General features: G+C 38.2%; 2 protein-coding genes across 3 annotated transcripts in view; one reads left to right on the forward strand and one right to left on the reverse strand.

Moving 5' to 3' along the window:
* Positions 1-11,233, reverse strand: part of LOC137654738 (UPAR/Ly6 domain-containing protein crok) — a 31,513-nt gene extending 20,280 nt beyond the window's left edge. The window contains exon 1 of the mRNA XM_068388648.1: positions 11,091-11,233. Within this exon, the coding sequence (XP_068244749.1) occupies positions 11,091-11,148 (58 nt within the window). The 5' untranslated portion in view covers positions 11,149-11,233. The remainder of the gene's footprint in view (positions 1-11,090) is intronic.
* A 2,096-nt stretch (positions 11,234-13,329) lies between these two features.
* LOC137654739 (baculoviral IAP repeat-containing protein 7-like) lies at positions 13,330-22,787 on the forward strand. 2 transcript variants are annotated; one of them, XM_068388651.1, is made up of 3 exons: positions 13,330-13,387; positions 18,001-18,059; positions 20,680-22,787. In XM_068388651.1, the coding sequence occupies exons 2-3, from the start codon at positions 18,014-18,016 to the stop codon at positions 20,916-20,918; spliced, it is 285 nt and encodes a 94-aa protein (XP_068244752.1). In that variant the 5' UTR covers positions 13,330-13,387; positions 18,001-18,013; the 3' UTR covers positions 20,919-22,787. The 2 variants fall into 2 exon arrangements, with proteins under 2 accessions (XP_068244752.1, XP_068244751.1); XM_068388650.1 differs by lacking the exon at positions 13,330-13,387 and adding an exon at positions 13,394-13,606.
* Positions 22,788-23,382: the final 595 nt, after the last annotated feature.

The following is a 23,382-nucleotide window of genomic DNA, read 5'->3' on the forward strand; positions in this document are numbered from 1 at the left end:
AGGGGGAGTACTGCCCTCCGCCAGCTTACTCATACCTTCTTCACTTTGATTGCAGATTGGACTTTCTCCGGAGGGTAAGTGTTGGCAGGTAGAGTATATGTTAACAGCTCAGAGTTGTACAGTTAGGTAAAATACAAATTACTTCCAAATTTTTTATTTAATCCTACATGAATATAAACCATTCACTCATTTCTTAGGTGGGTGGAAATACCCTCTAACAGGCTGAAACTTTTGACCTGAGATCCCTGCATCCGAGCATGATGATGCGAGGGATGATCATCCTCACCCATCATAAACCGATGGCCTGACAATACCAGTGGGTTAACGGACGTATGAAAGTGATCATAAGCATAGGAACATAACTGTGATTGTCATGGTCTATGTATAATTCACAGGTTTGTGAATCTAAAGTACTTGCATCACAGAAGTTTTTTTGAATCTGTACATACTGACAAGCAAGTGCTTGATTCGTGGGTGAGATTCTTGAATTCTACTACGTAGCGCCTCAGTCCTCTTGCCGTACACAAAAGCAGACAACCAGGATTTTCGGTTCATAATTTGAGTCTAGCAACAAACTTGGGAATGAAGCTACCAACACTTGCCCCCATACCCAAAAATGAGTGACATCGTAAGTGAGACCATGTGGGTCACTAAGCCCTTAATGGCGCTTATAGTGAGAAGAATCATTTCCTGAATTATATCACAGTTCAAATCACAAACAACTCCTATCCGGGAACAGACAATTTTCCACATAGGAGATCTCATTTCTTACTGAGGACAAGCCTGTTCAAACTGCATGAGAATGGACAGCTCTAACGAGGAGGAAATAGCAATCCCTTTGAGTCTAAAGACTTACCTTGAGGCTGAAGGATAGCTTTACTACTGAGATTGAGCAGAGTTTTTCCTCAGAGAAAAAAGGTAAGAATTCCATGATAGGGGTAGTGTGAAACTGAGTAGAAAGACATCCCCCTTTCATGATGCTGACCACACAAGATCGCCTACTTTGCCTGGTAGACTGAGGTCAGGGACCTCCCCAGGTAACCAGACATGTTTTGTTATTAGTGTACTGTAGTTGCATAAACCCTCTCTCACTGAGAATATGCTGGGTGCTCACCATGCAAGAAGTCGTAGGGATCCCACAGTTTGATTGTAAATCTAAGCATGAGGTTGGTGTAGAAAGTTGTGGGAAGAAAGAAAACTCCCTTGGAACCTCTATCAGCAGCAAAACAAGGTCAGGATACCATTCTGTATATAGCTATAACAGGATATCCACATCATGGATAGATATGATGCAAATCTTATCCTGATCACGAATTCCTCATTGGGCAGAATGGTGGAAACCATTAGATGTCCCAGCTGTCCCACTGATGTTGGAAGGTGGCCAAAAGTGCTACCTATGTGTCCGGTATTGGCAAAGTGTACATTTTTCGTCAAGAACAGGTTTACGTCGACTATTGACATAAGTCAGGGGTCTGTAATTGTGAGTTCTAGCCGGAAGTTTATAAAACTCCTGGAGGAACTTTTAACTAATGAGGTGTTGATCTACCTTGTCCTCTAGGGTGCGTTGATCGTAAACTAGCTTGTGAAGTTCTGGCAGGAACATGTTGTGCATCAGCATTGTTATGTTGCGGAGGAATACTCTCAGGCGTTAAGATGGCAGCACGTTTCGTGACATCATGATGCTTGGGGATGACAACCAGTTTGGACATGTTGGCCTGCCCGGGTGCGGAGAAGTTGCCTCATGCGCTGGGATAGCTGCACGATAAGTAATGTTATCACACTTAAACACAGTGGCACGTACAGACTTGTTATTCTGAACTTTCTGTCAGGCTGATTTGTTAATAGCTAAAACGCTGGGGATTAAAGAAGTTTTGATATATTCGACTTCAGTGTTATCAGGCTTGGAGGGAGATACAGGTTTAGAGAAGCTTGGTGTTTCCAAGTCTTAGGGTGTGGACACTGCCGAAGCGGTCCGACCACCCTCCCAATAAAGAGAAGATATGTCATGTGATGCATCCTGGGAACTCTTTAGAGGAGATCTCTGTCGAGGACCCCTGGGCATATGAGGCAGGCCTTGCTTATTAATTCAAACTGGAGACTGATAATAAAGGTCATTCAATAAGGATGCTTTGGTAAGGGGGGAAATGGCCGGCTCTACTCTAAGGTTACGATGGGAGCTCAGCGATGCTTTCACAGCTCTATACTTCCAAGAGCGGAAAGATCTTATCTGTATAATCTGACATTCAGTATAAGGATCTCTACTCAACACACTTGTAGGGGCTGAGGGAGATCTAAGCATAACACGGTAATCAGAGACCGATGGTACTGCTATAGCATCCGGCTCAGGGAGCACAGCAGCCATAGCCAGATGATCCGCTATAAGAACTGGTTCAAGCTCATACAATATTGTACATTATCAATAGTGTACTGGGTGATAAAACACTGACAAAATTACAATGGCCGTCATCATCCATGACTGGAGTATTAGTGGGTTCCTGACACAAAGGAACTGCTTGGGGAATAATGTTCGCTGCAGATGCTATCTTTCGTTTCTTGCCACTACTGGCAGAAGACAAAGAAGGAGAGCGATCTCTCTTAGATTGTTTCCTGCAGCGACAATGATATCTCTTCCACTGGGAAGGCAGCCACTGCCGACAGTACTCACATGATGTTCCACTGAACATCTTTTACCCCAGCAAGAGAGACTAAGTGAGTGCGGATCAACTTCTACCCGACTCATGGATGTACCACAGGGGTATCCCTCACGGCCGGTGCATGAACGCATAGAATTCGACTTGCACACTTGTAACTCACAAATAATGATAGATACACAAGTGACGGTGAATATTAAGGACACAAGAGATACAAGCACTAAGCACTGTAAGGGTAAGACAAGGGCGGGTGTGGATGTCTGATCGCAGAGAAGTTGAGGTACATCCCCTTGACTTCATGACCAGGAGTGTTGTGGAGGAAGCCTCATGAGCAGGCGTTCTACACCGCATGCGCAGTGGTTGACTAGCAACTAAGTATGATGCAATCAAACCAATTTTCTTTGATTGTTTGGTCACAGATAAAACAAGACTAGGAATAACCCATATGAATGACCAAGAAGTTTGTATCCGCGAAGGAATAAACCTCTTGCGTTCTGATCTGAAGCCCTGGGTTCTCTTGAGGTAGCATCTTAGTTCCCTCACAGGACAGAGAAGCATGCCATCCCAATTGCTAGTTGCAACTTTAAGGGAAGGGATGGGGAAAGATTCAAACATCAGATTGTGGGTTGCTTGGTTTTGTGCCTTAGCCTTGTACAAACTTAGGCACAAAGGATATCAAAAACTCCTATGGAATGACTAATACATACAATATTCCATATAGTTTGCATACCCTTTTCCCATAGGCAAGTGCCAGCAAAAACAGTCTGAAGTGTAAGACACCTGTCCAATGCCCTTCTCAAAGCTTTGTACGGCAAGCAATGGAAGACAGGCGAGAACACAGGAAGGTCCCTTGGTGGACAAGATTGCTCGAATCTCCTCATCAGCATGGACAGTTTCCATGAGAACGAAAGGTCCAGGCCTTTCAGTCTCAAGACTTGGCCCTGTACCGCAGAGACTAAGAGGAGCTTCTCTTGGCAAAGATAGACAAAGAAATCAGCTATTAGTTGCAGAGAAGCAACACCAATTGCAGATGGTCAATTTTCCCTGATAAACAGCTGCAGAGGATCTACAGAGGTATACATACATCTCCTATGCAGTCCCTCATGAACAGCCTTTCACTCGGAGAAGATGCTGGATAGTCTCCACCCATGAAGTGACAGGGAGGCCCCTGAGCTGTGGAACCTCTGCATGTGTGGTTGACAGGGAAGATTGGGCCACTGGAGTAGTTGCACCTGTACCTCAACTAGAAGCATCAATAACTCCATAAACTATTTGGCTTGTGGCTACTTGAATGACACCAAGGTTAGCCCGACGTTTGAAGTTGTCAGCATCTTGTCGAGTAATCATCGAATCAGGCAGAAAGGAGGAAATGCGAAAGCATCCAGATCGTCCCATGAATGTTGAAACGCATCTTCCAGAGTGGAACACGTATCTGGGAGTGGAGGACAAAACATTGGAAGTTTCTTGTTTAGGCACATTGTGAACAAGTCTATCGTTGGGAACTACAACAGGCAAGAAACCTTCGTTACGCAGGGAAGTAGGGACTACTCTGTACCTACCACTTGCCCCTGGTGGTTGAGTGTGTCCACCAGTACAGTACATTCTTCTTGTCTGGAATGTACCAAGCTGACAACTCTACTTTGTTGTCCAAAGCCCAAGTGAATGCCTACTTTTCCAAGTCGCAAATACGTTTGGACACCGTCCCTCGCTGCTTGTTGACATAAACCACGACAATAGTGTTGTCGCTTACCAACAATGAGTGCCTTATCAAACTGTCAGAAAGATGGCAATGCTCGAAGCACAGATTGTATCTCCAACAGGTCAATAGGCAGGCTCTTCTCGTTCTTGGACCAGAGCCCTGAAGTGGTATTGTTACTCACATGTGCATCCCCATACTGTACCTCCTTTGATGCATCCGTGAATAGCAGTATTACTGGTGGTAGTGTCTAGTGGGACTCCCTTGGTGAGGTTCGGTGTCAATGACCTCAGATGTCAGGATGCCTGAAAACTTTAAATCAATCAATCAATCAATCATCGACGAATCACCACTCAAGATCATCCACTACATCTTCTTCCACCGGTACCTGAAAGTGAGGAGGATTACTGGCAGCTGACTGGTGTCACTTCAAACACCAATTAAGTGATCTCTGGTGGAGACACCCATGAGGCAAGAGCTTCTCCTGCGATGAAAGTTGTTGATGCGATCGTCTGATGGAAAGAGTCTCGCTGCTGCTGTACCTATCAACATACCCAGATACTCCATTCATCTCTTGGGCAGATGACTTAACTTCTGCAGCTTGATCACAATCCCCAGATTGAGACAAAAGGCAAAAAAGTGTATTTAGGTGCTGAAGCAACCATCTCCTTGAGGATGACAGGATGAACCAGTTGTCGAGATATCGCAGAATGCGAATCCTGTTCGAATGGGCCTATGCTTAAGACTAGTGTGAATACCCATGTGAACACTTGGGGAGTGTTCAACAGTGCAAAGCATAATACCTTGAACTAATACCCGACTCACTGGAGGATGAATACCAGGTACTGAACTTTCTGCCAGAAAAACGGATTGGTATTTGAAAATACGCAACCTTCAGATCAGCTGAGAGCATGAAGTTGTCCTTCCTCATGGCAGCACAGAACGTACTTGCAGTCTCCATCCTGAATGGAGGGCTTTTGACAATTCCAGAAGATACGACTGGTACGTCATCGGAGAGCGAGTGAAGAAAGGAGGAGGGTTGATGAATAATCTGTACCATATCACTGTCATGTTTCCCAACTGCTTCACAGGTATTCCCCTACTCGTACATATAGAGTTGGAGCTCCCCAACCTCGAATGGCTCTGCCTCCCTTCCTGGCATGACTCAGTTGGAAGCAAAAGGGGGGAGCTTTCTCCCAGCCCGTTCCCAAGGCAGAGGATCCTGGAGCCGCAGATCTTGATCTGGGGTTTACCATTGTCTTCTTCGGGTCTGCTTTACTGGGTTGAGAGGAAAATGTTCTTTGGGCAGTTAATCTTGAAGGGACATAGCCTTTAAAGTTCAATGCCCTATGGATGGGCGACTCGTGACTCTCCTTCCTCCACTTTTCAACAGTTTTCTCAATCTTTTCTGCTGGGAAAGGAATCCAGCTATCCAAGATCGGTGCATTGCTGATTGCCCACGATCGATGCGTTCCTGATTGAGAGTACCAGTTCCTGTCCCTCCTGGTTGGAGAAATGTGAAGCTACAGCATCTCTCTAATTTGTCCACTGGTTGGCTGACTGATGAGCCAAGAAAGTCATTGCCTATGACCCTGAGAACACAAGGTCAGGAATTTTGTCACCATCTCAGAATCTGACAAAGCCTTGGATGAAGTGGAGAACTCTAAGGCTCCTGACCCGTGGTCAATTCAGCTAGCGGGTATGAAATCAATGTCAATTCCATGGCCATGGATTTGGCGGCAGAGAAGGTTGTGCCCTCATATTTCAGTCTGTTCGCTGTCAAACCTGTGGTCAGGGCCATCATCGCAGGATCTATCACAGCACAAGCTTGGTGGGCCTACTTGATAGAATTTAATTTTTAGGTCTGGCGACCTGAGAATTTACTTAAACAAGTGCATTTCTTGAACAGTACCGACCATGTTGAGCTCAAGGCCTGGCCTCTAGGTTTAAAGGGCAGCGAGGTGACGATAAATCTCCGTCATCCCACCCTTGATTGGCTCCGTGGATGACTCTCCATGTTTCCCCACCTCGATGAGAACTTCCTCTCCTCATCTTACCTACCTGAGGGAGTATCTTGCCTGGGGGAGCCATCCCGTGTCTCGAGGTGTTCTGTGAGACTGACCGATCTTTTCCTTGAGACAAATCTCTTGAACGAGAAAGGTCTTGGATTGAAGGGCATGCCTTAGTATTGGGCTTTGACTTAAGACTTTTGGCTCTCAGAGGAGACAGGCAACGTGGCTGCGATGGAATCTTGATCTTGGGTAGACGAGGACTTATGCATTCTATCTGATGATCTCTCCATCTCGTAGAGAAGAGAAGCCCAAGATGGTAACCCTGTAGGATTATTTTTCACAAGATTCATCTTCTGAAAAGAGGTAGAATGTGTCAGCCACAAGCGGTCGTTGGGCATCCCCATTTGCAGCAATAACCCCTGAGGGTTCTGTCTTATAAGCCTTATTGTACTGTTGCTGGTTTCTAGTTCCATGGAGATCGTATGGGTGAGCACACATGCGCAACCCAAGTAGCTCATGTCAGCCCCTTTCTATGGGATTGTTAGCAACCACCTGCAGTTGCGCAGACCTCGTCAGAGAGGAGGATCTTGCTCAAGCACCTCGCTAAAGCTTAGTGTCAGGTGAGCTGTGTCTCATGAAACTGATTAGTTTTGCATAAAAGGGTTTGCTCACCCCAACATGCAAAGAACACCAACACTAACCAGGTTCCCAGAAGAGATTTGCAAGTATTGTCTTACAAACTCTGTGTATGGTGGGGCAAACGTTGGCATTGACTTGCTACTGTAAAGATGGGTAAAGGTAAGGTGGTAAGCACCTCTGGGTGATGTCTCTGCGATTGCGCGTAGCTCGTAATTGAGGCAACAACTAAGCTGAAGCTCTGCACGTTGGCGAGTAAGATCCCGCAAACTCACTATGAGCAGTACGGCGAGAAACCTGGATTGCACGCAGACCTTCGTCAAGCAAAGGAGTTCGCCCACTCACTGGATGGGTGCGCAACATTGCGCATGAATTCTCTGTGAGACTAGGGTCTTTGCTAACAAGCACTGACGCACCAAGAAGCAAGGTACTCATGTCCGTCATACCTCCTACCAGAGGAGGTATTCGCTCGCAAGGAGACAAATAAGGCTGTGCTGAACTTGTAGAACAGCAGATTCTTCCTCGTACGAAATAAAAACCTAGAGGCGCAAGTCCCGAAGGACTTGGCCTCACAAATCTCCATGAGCTTGTGTTGGGCACGATGTAGGCAATAACACTGAAGTATTAAAGCCTAGCCTACAAGACTCATAGATGGGAGAGGCAGTGACAGCAAGTGGTCAGCAGGCATCACCATCTACAGCAATGACCCCAAAGGGAAATTACTCACGAGACTCATTGTGACCTGGGGGCATGATGGGAGAGGCAGTGACCGCAAACATCACCATCTGTGGCAATGAGTCCAAAGGAAGTTGCTCATGAGTGGCTACGCTCCGAAGAGCTAGAGTGAGGCATCAACGAATCGATTACATACTAGTGGAAGCCCATGGGGGGAGGACCACTCTGACGAAGGGCGCTTTTCCCACGATTGACATGACTGCCCGACATCTAGAGGCAGACCTCCGAGCAGTGCGCTCTGCTTTCCGTCAACGTGTTGTAGACAGTTTGGGTTGAAGGTCGGCAACGTGCTTTGCCTGTGAAACATAACCAAGCTAGTTTCTGGGTTCACCCCGAAGGGATCCCCCGACTAGTAACCAACCCCAATGTAACCAGTCTCCAACTGCTCTTATTCCTATGCCGGAGCTGCAGGAGCCTTTGGAGAGCAGCTGCACTTAAGGGCATGAGAACTCTATCAGTGCATGACCTCCACAGTCTCGGAGGAAAGACCATGGTCAACCCGTGGGGAGGCAGATGTGCGCTCTTGCTATGCCTTTAACTATAGCACACTTGAAAGTCATTCCTTGAACAGGGAGACCCAAACGCTAGAAGCGACAGTGTCCAGAACTAAGGGGAGTCTGGGGTTAATTAATTATTGTTCTACTCGTCCGTCCTCTGAAGGAGGCCGAACGATCAGAAACTTCTGGTCCAAAGCCAGTTTATTAATGGTTAACAGGAGAGGGAGACAGAACATCTATTTACTCCCAAGCCAAAATAAAAAGTGATGTAATGTTACCAGTTTGGGGATGAGCGAGGTGGTCGGTCTACCACCCACAACCCCACGCAAACTGGTGGCGGCTAGTTACACCTCAATAAAAGTCTAATGGGTAGTTTAAGCAGTCGCTGAAATATATCCTAGGTAAAGAGAGAAAGGGTTTGTATATAAAGTAGTGCCGGAACAAATATGAAATTACAATAAATTACCAAAATATACTGACGCCATTTTAGAGATATCCTCTTGTAGCGCTTCTGAAGACATCCTCTTGTAACGCAGTCATAAGAGAACTTGAAAGGAAGGGGAAGGAAATGGCTTTTGTGAAATAATAACCAGGATCTTATGCATAAATACTTGACGCTCTCAATCGGTACAAATAGCCAGCTAATGGTTACATCATGCATAAAATAGAAATCTTCCCACAAACTAAAAGAGCGTGAGCAACTCCTACAAAACCCACCGGCACTCTCCAAAAGCAAACAACATCAGCAATGTTCACAAGTTATTAAGGTCCAGCACCCAACACTTATATAGAGAAACACGCCAAAACAGCCAGCACTCATCAATTCCTTATTCAGAACTGAATTCATGTTTAGCTAGAAATTAAAGTACCACACTGTATGTTTACCTTCTGATTGTAAAGTGTAAAGTAGGACTGACCAGATCAGCAGACCACAAGCTAAACTAAATGAATTAGGGTCACTGGGAGAGTGACACAATTGAACACACACAGTATTAAAATATTTTGAAATATCCTGAACAAAATTTATTATCAAATACAGTATACAATACTGCGATATGGTTGAAATTGTGCAAGATACCTGTAGTACATGCAACTGCCGTTATACAAATTACTCAAGCCATACTCAATTAATTTCATTACAACTACCAGTAAAGCCCAAACACAGACCCAGTCAGCTACAGTATAAAAGATAAGATTAAAATTACCGCTTTCTTTATAAAATCGAAACCTTTCAGAACAACGGTATTATCATAGTATAGTACAACATTAGTTAGGGTTTTGGAAATAACATCAAACATCTCTTAAAACCCACTAATCTGAACTGCATGACCTATAGTAGACAACTACTAATAATCCATAAGCTTATTTTTGCTAAAAATTCCTGTATTACTCTTACAGTTCTATATTATACTAAGAATTGTTTTGATCTGCACCCCTACCATGATAAGCTCCTGAGTACCATTCATAAAATTCCTGACAAGTAGTGCTCCAGTCCCAATTTAATTTCCAATTTTCAGCATTAATAGCACTGGTAGACATTTGCAATCTCCAATCCGTGGTGTTTTCACTGCCATATAACTTTTCTTGGCAAGTGCTACCTCCAAGACTGATGCCAACAATTTGAAACAGTTCTAGTTTGGATCTCATTTGGTAAAGATGTCTTTACTGTATTCAAAATAAGTGGTTATTTCCCTTTCAAAAGGAATAAGAGAAGTTACCTATGTATTCACAGGTGTTTTGAACAGTTTTGATAACTTTAGTCGTTAAAAAAACATATTTCAAGTTTAAAGGATTGGTTAAACTAGAAAATACATCTAAAGAAAAGTTTCAGAAGGGAAGCCGGTCGGCAAGTAAATGCAGCAACTAAGGGAAAGGAGGTCTAAGGGGAGTCAAAGCCTGCCAGTACATATCAGTACATAAGGATACTGGACCTAGGTTAGGTTTTAACTTTGTGATTAATTCCTTTTTTAAATAAGTTTTTTAATCATAACTTCTAGAATTTTAAAAGGTTTCCGAGCCTTTGTATTTCGTTGGGACAGACTACATACCCATGATTAAACAGACACAGAATAATAACTAACCTAAAGTAGTTAAATTATTAGGTAAAATCATATCAACAGATGGGGAAACATTTCAAACAGAAAATATGTTTTCCTGTAGTAAATAACGTGATACACCCGAATTTGACCTTCATTTCAACCATACCCCGGGTTCCCACTGGGGTCCGCCATTATCAACGGATATAGGTATAATTATTTCACTAAATATTTAATGGCGGTGTAAATAAATGTCCTTTTCGAAGAAAACGGGCCTTTTTCTGTAGGAAAAACCTGTTTGGGGGTGTATGTATGATAGCGGCTACCTATATGTATTATTATGTCTAACTTAGAATACGGTAGTGTAAGGGGGTCGTTAGCCCTCGCTAAGTAAGTAGGTAAGAACACAAATTTGTAGGTTAGGTTAGGGGGGAAAGTTGAGGTTACTTGGTCTATTTTCAATCAACGTGTGAGGAACTAGCCGCTGATATACAAAGGCTCCCCTGTTTGGTAGTAGGAAAGTTTTCCTTGTCCAAAACTATACTAAAACCAATTACCCTAAGGTTCCCCACCTAACCTAGGGCTTATCCTTACCTACTTAAATACCAAGTGGACTAAAACCCCCTTAGACTGCCATACCTTGCTTATCCTGTCCCAACAAACTACATTTATCCCTTATCTGAGCTAGTTTATTATCCAACCCTAAGGTAAAATCAAAATATGGGCCTGGTACAAGAAGCTACTCCTACCTTCCTCCCATTGCCGTAACTTATACCAGTCGGAAAATTTGTACTAGCCTAATAATAGAACAACATAGTTTTACATACTTGTTGGCAATATAAACAGAATTACGGAAACAAGAAGAAAACTTTCTGTGGGCCTCATCTTCAGGTAATTTCCGGGCGTTAATTGACTTCAGGTACGTTGTTATTTTGCTTTCATTCAACTGTTTACAAATTTCCAAGGTGTGTTCTGTGTCCGATCGTTTCAGAATAATTCATATGAGTATAAATTTAATATTCATACTGTAACTGTTATTTAAGTATACATATAATATTATTTATGTATTCTATTACTCAAATATTTATAATATATTCATTCTTTACATTACTTTACATTATATGATAAATATGATGGATGGATAAGTAGTTTAAGTCAAAGCCAAATGGAAACAAACGCTGTTCGTTGAGTAATATGGAGGGGTCTGTGTGATTGTGTCCGATCGTTTCATAATATTTCTTATGATTATAAATTTAAGATTCGTCCTTTAACTGTAATTTAAGTTTATATATATCAGTATTTATAAATATTAATTCTCTTTTATCTATAATATCTTTCTTTTCTATAATAGATAATAAATATGATGGATGGAAAAGCAGTTTAAGTCAAAGCCCAACGAAAACAAACGCTGTTCGGTGAGTAATATGGTGGTAATACTCTGATAATTTGTATATTTTTTCTTAAAGCATATTGAAAAATAAGCAAAATACTAAGATATTAATCTCATGAGTATTCATTTAGGGGTTATAGCTTTTTTATCGATGCCTTTATTTCAGATAGACTTTTCGATGACGTCAAACATTCAAATATAATATTTCCTTTGTGTTTTTACTAACTTCTTAGTAGGTAGTGTACCTCAAAATTACTTGTTTTGTCGATACATTTCTTATTTTAATAGTTGTACTCAGGTAAGTATTAGTTATTGATTTATACTTCTTATAATCTCCATATACAAGAATTCTGTTCAAACAGAGTAGGAAAGCTACAACCCCAGTTGGAAAAGCAGGATGCTGTAAGCCCAGGGGCTCCACCAGGGAAAATAGCCCAGTGAGGAAAAGAAAAAAGAAATAATTAAGTATTTTAAGAATAGTAACATTAAAATAAACATCTCCTATATACACTATAAAAACTTTAACAAAACGAAAGGAAGAGAAATAAGGTAGAATAGTGTGCCCGAGTGTCAGACCCCACCTAGACACAGTTATTAGCCTTTTACTTGTTTACTTTACTTATTTTGGGTTGAAATCCAACCCTCCACTGAAGTCGAGTGAACCACTTCTCGGGCGGGTCCATATTAATCATCTAACGAAACATTTTCATTATAACTTATACAATTCTTTGATTGTAGCATCTTCCAAATCATATGATCTTGTGAAAAGTAATGTCTTTAGTTTCTTCTTAAATTCAATTGCTTCCTTTAGGTCCTTCATTTCAGTTGGCAGTTTATTATAATGTCTAGGCGCACAGTAGCTAAAAGCCCTTTTACCAAATTTACTATTTGTTCTTGGTTCAGATAGTCTATGTTTGTCACTCATGTGTCTTGTGTTAACATGTGTTTCTAGTTCTAGTTTGTTCAGGCATTCTTTTAGATATTTTGGTTCAGTATCTTAAACGTTAGTAAGAGTAGCTTGTATTCACTTTACCTTTTTCCAGCTCCCTCTTTATTATATTTTCCTGTCAAACTTCTTTAATCTTTACTTCATAGTGCAACTGCATTGTTTCCTCAATATCTCCATAGGTCAAACTAAAGCAAAATAACAACACCTCACTTGGAACATGCCATTGGCTCTTGCTTGAGGGTACACTCGGGCACGCTTATCTGTCTTATTTCTCTTCCTCTTGTTATTTTAAGTTTTTGTAGTTTGTATATGAAAGATCTATTTTAGTGTTATTACTGTTCTTAAAACAATGTATATTGTGCATTACTTCTCTTGTAGTTTATTTATATCCTTATTTCCTTTCTTCACTGGGCTATTTTTCTCTGTCGGAGCCCTTGTGCTTATAGCATCCTGCTTTTCCAACTAGGCTTGTAGTTTAGCTAATTATAATAATAATAATAATAATAATAATAATAATAATAATAATAATAATAATAATATGTCCTTATCACATCTTCCCACACGTGAGAGATTACAATCAGATACGAAATGTAGGCTACAACACAACATGTTCGCAGCATGCACTGTCGTTATCAGGATAAGAATTTACTGAATGGCACGATAAGAAGAGAAAGGTATCTATTTGGCTTTGTAGTTAACCTGCTCTTACCAAACAGGAAAGATTTCAGTGAAATTGTGACAGGAATGCGGATTTAACTGTGAGGAATAATTCAAGTTCTGTCTTGGTATGCAGTGGAATGTTTTTATTGCTTTACAGTTAATTTTGCTGCGTCGTTACTGTTGATAAGATTGGAGGTTGCTGGGTGAGGATATTTCTTTTATAAATCTTACAACCGAAGAGGACGGTCGCTTAGCTAAAATTACAGAGAGGAGGTTCTACGTATTGAGTAATTTTGTCACCGGTGAAGACTATTTTTCGGGAGTTACAGGATAATTGAAGAAATGTAAGTACAGACAGCCATTATTGGTGTGTTTTAAACATTATTTTATATAATATGATATATATATATATATATATATATATATATATATATATATATATATATATATATATATATATATAGCCTATATATATATATATATATATATATATATATATATATATATATATATATATATATATATATATTGACATCAAAATCATAATGTAATTTACAATTAAGAGACCAGTAGCTCAAGTACGATGAAAGGAAACCACTACAAAATAATACAATTTCTCCTATTGAAGAATTGGAGGCTATATGAGATAAGGCAGATGAAAAACTATTATGAATGATAAATTTCAAGTGAAATGAGCAATCTCAAAGGAAATATATAAAGCAGTGACGTGAATTATTTATCAATGTCACTTGATGGAGAAGGGGTCGGTCTCCTTCCACGCCACAAAAATAGGCTGAACTTATACCTTAGAAAAGAAGTAGCAAGAAAATGTAGTGAAAAGCCAGAGAATTGGTGCTGGCTTAGTTGTGGATTAGATTATTTTCCTTTGATTTGATATTCCCAGGAATGGTGACAGTGAAAAAGAAGATGAAATAAGAGAGCAATGTTCCAATCAGCAACCAATTAAGGTAGATATTGTTAGAACGAAGCTTCACTCAACACACATGACTGAAGTGACCTGGTCACCAGAAATTAATAGGAGTGAAATACGGAGTTATATCCTTTTAAATAAGAAAAAATAGCAACAATATACAACAAGTTATGTAAATATAATCGTGTAGCTGAATTGGGGTAATCTAGACGATCATACATAAGTACAGTGGTAACGTGTTTGCCAAGCATTCGCTTGGCAGCAGATCGATCCCCGCCCGGGACCGTGAGGGTAAGCTGTTTACTGGGGATGCCACTGCTGTGGTAGGGCACCACACTGGGTGGTGGGTTGGGCTTGCCCGGCTGATGTTCTGGTGAGCATCTATTCTGATGGAACTGAAACCAGACACCTTTAACATCAACCTTTAATTCCTAGGATTGTGCTAAAAATATGAGAGCCTGGGGTGCATATCGAAGCCTGATACAAGATTAATTTCATAAATTACTGATATGCAAAATAATGAGTTAAATAAAGTTGATAATTAAAAACTAACTTAAATTACAAGATATATCTTTAGATACGATCCCAAGATAAGATTTTGTGGACGGAAGGTCAGAAACTCAAGGGTGATAACGGCTGAGAAAATCCAAAAGATGGAGGGAAATGATAAATAGATTGGATAACACCAAATGCATGTATAGGCAATAAATAGAAGTAATTGGATAACGTCAAATGCATGTGTAGGCAACAAGAATAATTGAAAAGAACTTGAAAAATAGAAAGGAAAATATATGAATAATCACTAAGAATAAACAAGAATAGTCTGAAAAAAATGAAGGGAAAATATATTCTGGGAAGGAGAGACATAAAGGATGTTATTATTATTATTATTATTATTATTATTATTATTATTATTACTTGCTAAGCTACAACCCTAGTTGGAAAAGCAGGATGCTATAAGCCCAAGGGCCCCAACCGGGAAAATAGCCCAATGAGGAAAGGAAACAAGGAAAAATAAGATATCTTAAGAACAGTAACAACATTAAAATAAATATTTCCTATATAAACTATAAAAATTTCAAGAAAACAAGAGGAAGAGAAACAAGATAGAATAGTGTGCCTGAGTATACCCTCAAGCAAGAGAATTCTAATCCAAGACAGTGGAAGACCATGATACTGAGGCTATGGCACTACCCAAGACTAGAGAACAATGGTTTGATTTTGGAGTGTCCTTCTCCTAGAGGAGCTGCTTACCATAGCTATAGGGTAGGTGTAGTGTGACTTCATAAGAAATTAAGGATTTATATCTAAAGAAAATAAAACCTATTTCAGCCAGCAGAACCCTTACACCAGACTGCTGTACCAACCGCGTGTCACACAATTGTACATAATTCCTTTTGTATACTGTATTTTATGCTTGTATCTGCGCTCTTCCCTCGCACTAAAACGAACATGAAAATTCATGTCTGCTTTTCTCCTCTGTAACATTGTCATTTCCTCGAACATGTATTTTCCTGTTGCCTTGAGGTTTTGTATATAAAGGAGAGTGTTCTTTAATATACTACTCAGTTGATTGCTTCCTGCCTTTGAGTCACAACCTTCTCCCTGCTTCGTCACACTGCTCTTTTCTCCTGGAAATATCTGGAGCGATGGCAATCAAATTCATCGCCAAAGAAATGGCTCAGCGTGATTCAGAAGGGGAAATTAATTTCCCAGAAGGCAAACTGGTGTTTATACGAAGGGTATAGTCTCAGGATGTAAATACAATGAAAAATCTATTTTTAGAATATCTATGTAGAAATTATACATTCTTTTAAGCACTAGAAAAATATATGGTGAAGATTATCCAGTTAAAGACATGGGCTACACTTCTAGCTACTTAGAATTTAGTCTCAGGATTTAAATACAATGAAAAATCTATTTTTAGAATATCTATTTAGAAATTATATATTCTTTTAAGCACTGGGAAAATATATGGTGAAGATTATCCAGTTAAAGACATAGGATACACTTCTACTTACATAAAAAAAAAAAACGGAAAAATGAAAATCTGGCTCCAAGCCAAAAGCATCGTAAAGGAGACAAAGCCAAACAGAAAATGGCGATTTCATTTTACGTCGTAGGAAATTTTGCTGAATTATTTGTTCACAAATTCCCCAACAACTAAATCCATCTTATAATATTGAATACCTTCATGATAATCAACAATTACAGGTTATCCAGTATCATGATAATTCAACTCTGAATTAGCGTATATAAATTATGCAGGTAATATCAAAACAAAATAAACCAGTCCATTTCACTTTGAAGTTCCTTGCATAACCATAGGAAATTCTAGAGATTATTCTTGATTACACAGAGATTAAGTTAAGTCCCAATGAGTGTACTTAAGTATGTGCAAATTTCCGCTGTAGATAAATAAGTGTTCATTAAAGCTTTCCATATATACATACATACATACATACATACATACATACATTTGTGTGTGCACGCACGTGTATCTGTCTTTACATGTAAGTATATTCTCCATATACCGTTTTCCCCTTGAACAGAGAGGCACCAGGAGAGTTCGGCCTTCTGGTATTTTAGCTAGTTCGTAGAAATGTGATTGTTAGCCTTAGGGCTTAGACCCTTTTTCTTGTCCCTAACAAATGCTGGTATCCATTTACGACTCGATGAACTCTTGGAGGATAATGCGTAAATGGACACACGATATTTGTGTCCTGAACGCGCACACACATACACACACATACACGCACAAATCCCAAGTCCCTTTCTCCTTTGGATGTGGTGTTGCCTGTGGCCTTTTCGTTTCTTATCAAGCTTTCGGGAATGAAGTTGCAAGGTATGCACCCTTTTCTTGGCCCCAGAAAATGCTAAATGGGCTAGTAGACGGTGTACCGAGAGCAATCCGCGGACCTAGGTAGCGTGAGACGAGTGCTGCACTCCTTTGGATGTGGTGTTGCCTGTGGCCTTTTCGTTTCTTATCAAGCTTTCGGGAATGAAGTTGCAAGGTATGCACCCTTTTCTTGGCCCCAGTAAATGCTAAATGGGCTAGTAGACGGTGTACCGAGAGCAATCCGCGGACCTAGGTAGCGTGAGACGAGTGCTGCACTAATTAGTTATGTTGTTTGAATATGATCTATAATATTTGGATTTACTATTTGTGTAAATAAGAGATAAAAATTGCTTATCTCTTATCAATGGACAGTATGTTTTCCTTTCACTGGCAATGTGTAGATATAAGGTAAATACTTTTTAATTTCAAAACTAGTGAATAAAATCAATGGAACTATTGTGAGGAATAAATGTCATTTGTTGGTGGTGCCATCTCTTGGGAAGAAAGGCAAACAAGATTTAACTTTACATTTATTTTTCAGGTGAATACAATTAGTATTCCCATCAATTTCCTTGCTTCTTTTAAACTGATATTTCTTTACCTTAATTTCTAAGGAAAAGAACCTCAAAAGTTCAAACTTGCAGCAAATGTTTTTATGTTAAACAGGCTACCATAAGTCTTTTTATAGTTTATATATGAAATATGTTTTAATGTTGTTAGTGTTTTTAAAATATTTCATTTTAATTGTTCGTTACTCCTTATATCGTTTATTTATTTCCTTATTTCATTTCCCCACTGGGCTATTTTTCCCTTTTAGAACCCTTGGGCTTATAGCATCTTGCTTTTCCAGCTAGGGTTATGGCTTAGCTAGTAATAATAATAATAATAATAATAATAATAATAATAATAATAATAATAATAACTCAGAGGATTTCCTCGTTATCTAAATAGATTTTGTTTTTCAACAGGACTAGCAACAACATGGACCACGATGGCGTAGGAATACATGGCGTGAAAACAGATTCGGGTAATATCAGCATTTGTTCATTCCAGTTAGGTTAAAATACAGGTCGAATATAAGTCAACATCATCTCATCCTACGCCTATTGATGCAAAGGGTCTCTGTTAGATTTCGCCAGTCGTCTCTATCCTGAGCCCTTAATTCAATACTTCCCAATTCATCATCTCCTACTTAGCGCTTCATAGCACTCAGTCATGTAGGTCTGGGTCTTCCAACTCTTCTAGTACCTTGTGGAGCCCAGCTGAACGTTTTGTGAACTAATCTCTCTTGGGGCGAGCGAAGAACATGCCCAAACCATCTCCATCTACCCCTCATCATGATCTCATCCACATATAGCACTCGAGTAATCTCTCTTATGGTTTCCATTTCTAATCCTGTCCTGCCATTTACCTCCCAATATTCTTCTGAGGGCTTTGTTCTCAAATCTACAAAATCTATTGGAGATTGTTTCACTGCGAATAATGAGTAAGATGAAGATAACAATACGAAAAAGGGAAAAGAATCTTATAGAATCCGAAAAACAAAAGCAATAAAATCAACGGGCGCCATGAAGGTGAGTCACCCTTTGGTCTGGAGAATTAATTTGGGGTTTGGTGTCTGGCGTTCGTTATGACAGGAAAAAAAGAGCGTTCGTTATGACAGGAAAAAACAGAGGAATAATATACTTATTCTGTCATTTGTTCTTTTTCATTTGTGCGTGTTCTATGAATAAGAGGAAGCAAGATGAACCTAAAAAAAAAAAAAAAAAAAAAAAAAAAAAAAACTGTTAGGAATGTGAGACAACTTAATTGTTTTCTCTTGTAATCAAATTGTGAATGATTTTGGGCGGTATTTTATACATACAGTATACATATATATGCATATATCTAATAATGTATGTATGTTGTATGTACACACATACTTATATATGTATGTATATATATATTTATGTATATGTATATATGTATGTATTTACACAATACACATAAGCATACACACACATACACACACGCATATATATATATATATATATATATATATATATATATATATATATATATATATATACATAAATACATATCTATATATGTATATATATATAAATATATATATATATATATATATATATATATATATATATATTTATATATATAAATACATATATAGATATGTATTTATGTATACATATATAGATATGTATTTATGTATATATATATATATATATATATATATATATATATATACATATATATATATATATATATATAATAATATATATATATATATATATATATATATATATATATATATATATATATATATATATATATATATATATATATATATACAGGCAATGGGGGAAAAGCTATAGGAAAGATTTGTGAGGTAGATTGAGTATGTAGCAGGAGTGGTATAGAATAGGCATAAAAAACGAAATATTACCAACGATAGTGGAATAAAAGAAGAGATGAATCGTGACATAGAATAGGAGAGATATTGGATGTACTATAATATTCTCATAAATGAAACCCGACAACGAATATAAAGAAAATATAAGAAAAAGTCAAACTGCTGATAAACCAAGGTCTTCTTGGCTATTCTTTTAAGCCTACCCAACATAACGTTAAAATGAGGAAGAGTAAATAGACAAAAAGTGTATTTGAATACCCTCAACTGAGAAAATTCTAACTCAACACAGTGGAAGGCGAAGGTACAGAGACTAAGGGACTATATAAGATTAGAGAATATTGGTGTGTCTGTTGTGACCATTTGAGAGGCTAGCCATGGCTGAAGTCTCTTCTACGTGAGCAAAGATATCTTCCATTCTCACTTAGGTGAGAATGGAAGATATAGTATGTTTAATGCAAAGTGATTGTAGAGTTAACGATTCACTGTAGAGGATAAAATCTGATTTCTGATAAGGATAATAACTAAGATAAAAAAAGGTACAATTTATCCATTGAAAAGTGGTAAGAAATTTACAGAAGTGACGATATGATAGAAGGGATGTTATTTTTTTAGAGTATTTTGAGGAGGATTCGTTATTCTAACTTAATATAAAACAATAAGAGGTTGATTAAATATGTCATATTCTGAAGGTGAAAGAGAGAAGAGGGAAGGAAGACCTATAAAGAAACTGGCTGTGACACAAGTATTAGAAAGAACCTCGGTGTCCATAACGAGAGTGCAAGAAGAGGGAACTGAATGGCATAACGTATGAATAACCGACTGTAATTCAGCTGAATTCAGCTGAATAACCGGTCTCATAACACATAAAAATGGTACACATACTCACCAGTAGTTCCAGGTATTCATTGGTACACAGCAATGATACAATTGAAGTTTCCGTACTTCAAAGAGTTAAGCAATATGTATGGTTTCTTACTTGCACTACCCAGTCACAACTATTCACCAGCCGTGTTTATAGTTAACTGACGGTTTTGTAACACAAGTTTAGAAATGTATAGGCTTTAGAAATGTGAAAGAAACTTTTTTTTATATACCTACCCCATAACTTTATTAAAAGAATACACATGAAAAGTATTGAAAATATACGTTAATTATAAGCCCGATTTACTTCCAAAAACAGAGAAAAAAGTTGACACAATCAACATATCTTTTTACAATCCGATTTTCTCTTTTCCAGCCACCGTGACTGAACAACCCACCATGGAATCTCTAGAAGCAGAGAAAAAGAAGCTAAAAGCTCGCCTGGAAGAAGCGCGTGAAGCGCTTACGTGTCGGGTATGTCTCGACAAGCCGGTAGCGGCGGTCTTCATGCCCTGCGCCCATCTGAATTCTTGCCAAGCTTGCTCCATGTCTCTGACTTTGTGCCCAGTGTGCCGCTCACCCATTCACTATGCAGCGCCAGCTTTCATTGACTGATGTGATCGAGACTGTTTTCTTCAGGGCATTGATTGATTGGTTCCGAGTTTTCTGGCATCCTGATATCGAAGGTCATTGATGCCGATGTCGTTTGCTATAAATATAGAATAAAATGGAATTCAATTCAATTCCAGAACAGTGAAGATGTCTTTGTAGAAGTTGAATAGCTTCCAGAGGACCGTATTGAAATAATGTTTATTATATAGTGTAATTAAAGGTTTAGAAAAAAAATAATATCTGTATTATGATTTGAAGAACCGATAAAAAGATGCAAAACAGCCAAAAATTTATCAAAATTTTAGATTTTTAGACATACTGATTTTAAAGAAAAGATGCAAGATAATTTGTCAATTTTTTTTTTCAGATTTTTAGACTTGCTGATTTTAGAAGATATGCAAGACAGCCAAAAATTTGTCAAAATTTTAAATTTTTAGATATACTGATTTTAAAGAAAAGATGCAAGATAATTTGTCAATTTTTTTTTTATTTTTCAGATTTTTAGACTTGCTGATTTTAGAAGATATGCAAGACAGCCAAAAATTTGTCAAGTTTTTCATATTCTTATACGTACAGATTTTAAAAAAGATGTAAAACAGTAAAAAAAGTCATATCTTTTTTTTTTTTTAGATCTTCAGACTTACTAATTATGCAATTTTAAACTTACCCATCTTACCTAAAAACTGAAAAAATACATTATTATTATTATTATTAGCCAAGCTACAACCCTAGTTGGAAAAGCAAGATGCTATAAGCCCAAGGGCTCCAATAGGGAAAAATAGCCCAGTGAGGAAAGAAAATAAGGAAATAAATAAATGATGAGAATAAATTAACAATAAATCATTCTAAAAACAGTAACAACGTCAAAACAGATATGTTCTATATAAACTATCAACTACGTCAAAAACAGATATGTCATATATAAACTAAAAAAAGACTTATGTCAGCCTGGTCAACATAAAAACATTTGTTTCAACTTTGAACTTTTTGAAGTTCTACTGATTCAACTACCCGATTAGGAAGATCATTCCAGAACTTGTTAACAGCTGGAATAAAACTTCTAGCATACTGTGTAGTATTGAGCCTCACGATGGAGAAGGCCTGGCTATGAGAATTAACTGCCTGCCTAGTATTAAGAACAGGATAGAATTGTCCAGGGAGATCTGAATGTAAAGGATGGTCAGAGTTATGAAAAAATCTTATGAAACATGCATAATGAACTAATTGAATGACGGTGCCAAATATTAATATCTAGATTATTATTATTATCATTATTATTATTATTACTTGCTAAGCTACAACCCTAGTTGGAAAAGCAAGATGCTATAAGCCCAGGGGCCCCAACAGGGAAAATAGCCCAGTGAGGAAAGGAAACAAGAAAAAATATATATTAAAAACAGTGACATTTAAATAAACATTTCCTATATAAACTATGAAAACTTTAACAAAACAAGAGGAAGAGAAACAAGATAGAATAGTGAGCCGGAGTGTACACTCAAGCAAGAGAACTCTAACCCAAGACAGTGGAAGACCATGGTACAGAGGCCATGGCACTACCAAAGAAATTTAATAGACTCAAAAACATAAATTTACGCCACTGAAATCAATGATTAGAAATGAAAAACAATTGCCTGACTTCACAGTTTATTTCACATGCATACATTCCAGCACAAAAATAGTTCTAAGATTTCAAAGTATTTAGAATAATCCATGCTGCCCTTTTTCCCAATTTAGGGATTAATATATTATATAATGTCATATTTACAGAGTTTTTATATATACTGCATCTGGCCCAAGACCTCAAGCTTTGTTCAAGACCTCAAACTTTGTTTAAAACCTCAAGCTTTGTTTAAGACCTCAAGCTTTGTTTAAGGCCTCAAACTTTGTTTAAAACCTCAAGCTTTGTTTAAGACCTTAAACTTTGTTTAAGACCTCAAACTTTGTTTAAGACCAAACTTTGTTTAAAACCTCAAGCTTTGTTTAAGACCTCAAGCTTTGTTTCAGGCCTCAAACTTTTTTTAAAACCTCAGGCTTTGTATAAGACCTCAAACTTTGTTTAAGATCTCAAACTTTGTTTAAGTTTAAGACCAAACTTTGTTTGACACCCCAAGCTTTGTTTAAGACCTCGTGCTTTGTTTAAGACCTCAAACTTTGTTTAAGACCTCAAGCTTTGTTTAAGATCTCGTGCTTTGTTTAAGACCTCAAACTTTGTTTAAGACCTCAAACTTTGTTTAAGACCTCAAGCTTTATTTGGCATAAATGTTTGGCAAAGACTAAATTCTATCAATTTGCGATGAAAGCTTCACTTATTAAATAGATATTTGGAAACTAAAATTTTATTTACTAAAGAGATATCTTGGAATGAAAAGTGTATTTATTAAATAAATATTTGGAAATAACACCTATTTACACTTTGGTTACTGAAAATAAGATTTTTTTTTCACATTGCACATAATTGGAAATGTGA

This window comes from Palaemon carinicauda, chromosome 15, assembly GCF_036898095.1.
Source record: "Palaemon carinicauda isolate YSFRI2023 chromosome 15, ASM3689809v2, whole genome shotgun sequence".
NCBI lineage: Eukaryota > Metazoa > Arthropoda > Malacostraca > Decapoda > Palaemonidae > Palaemon > Palaemon carinicauda.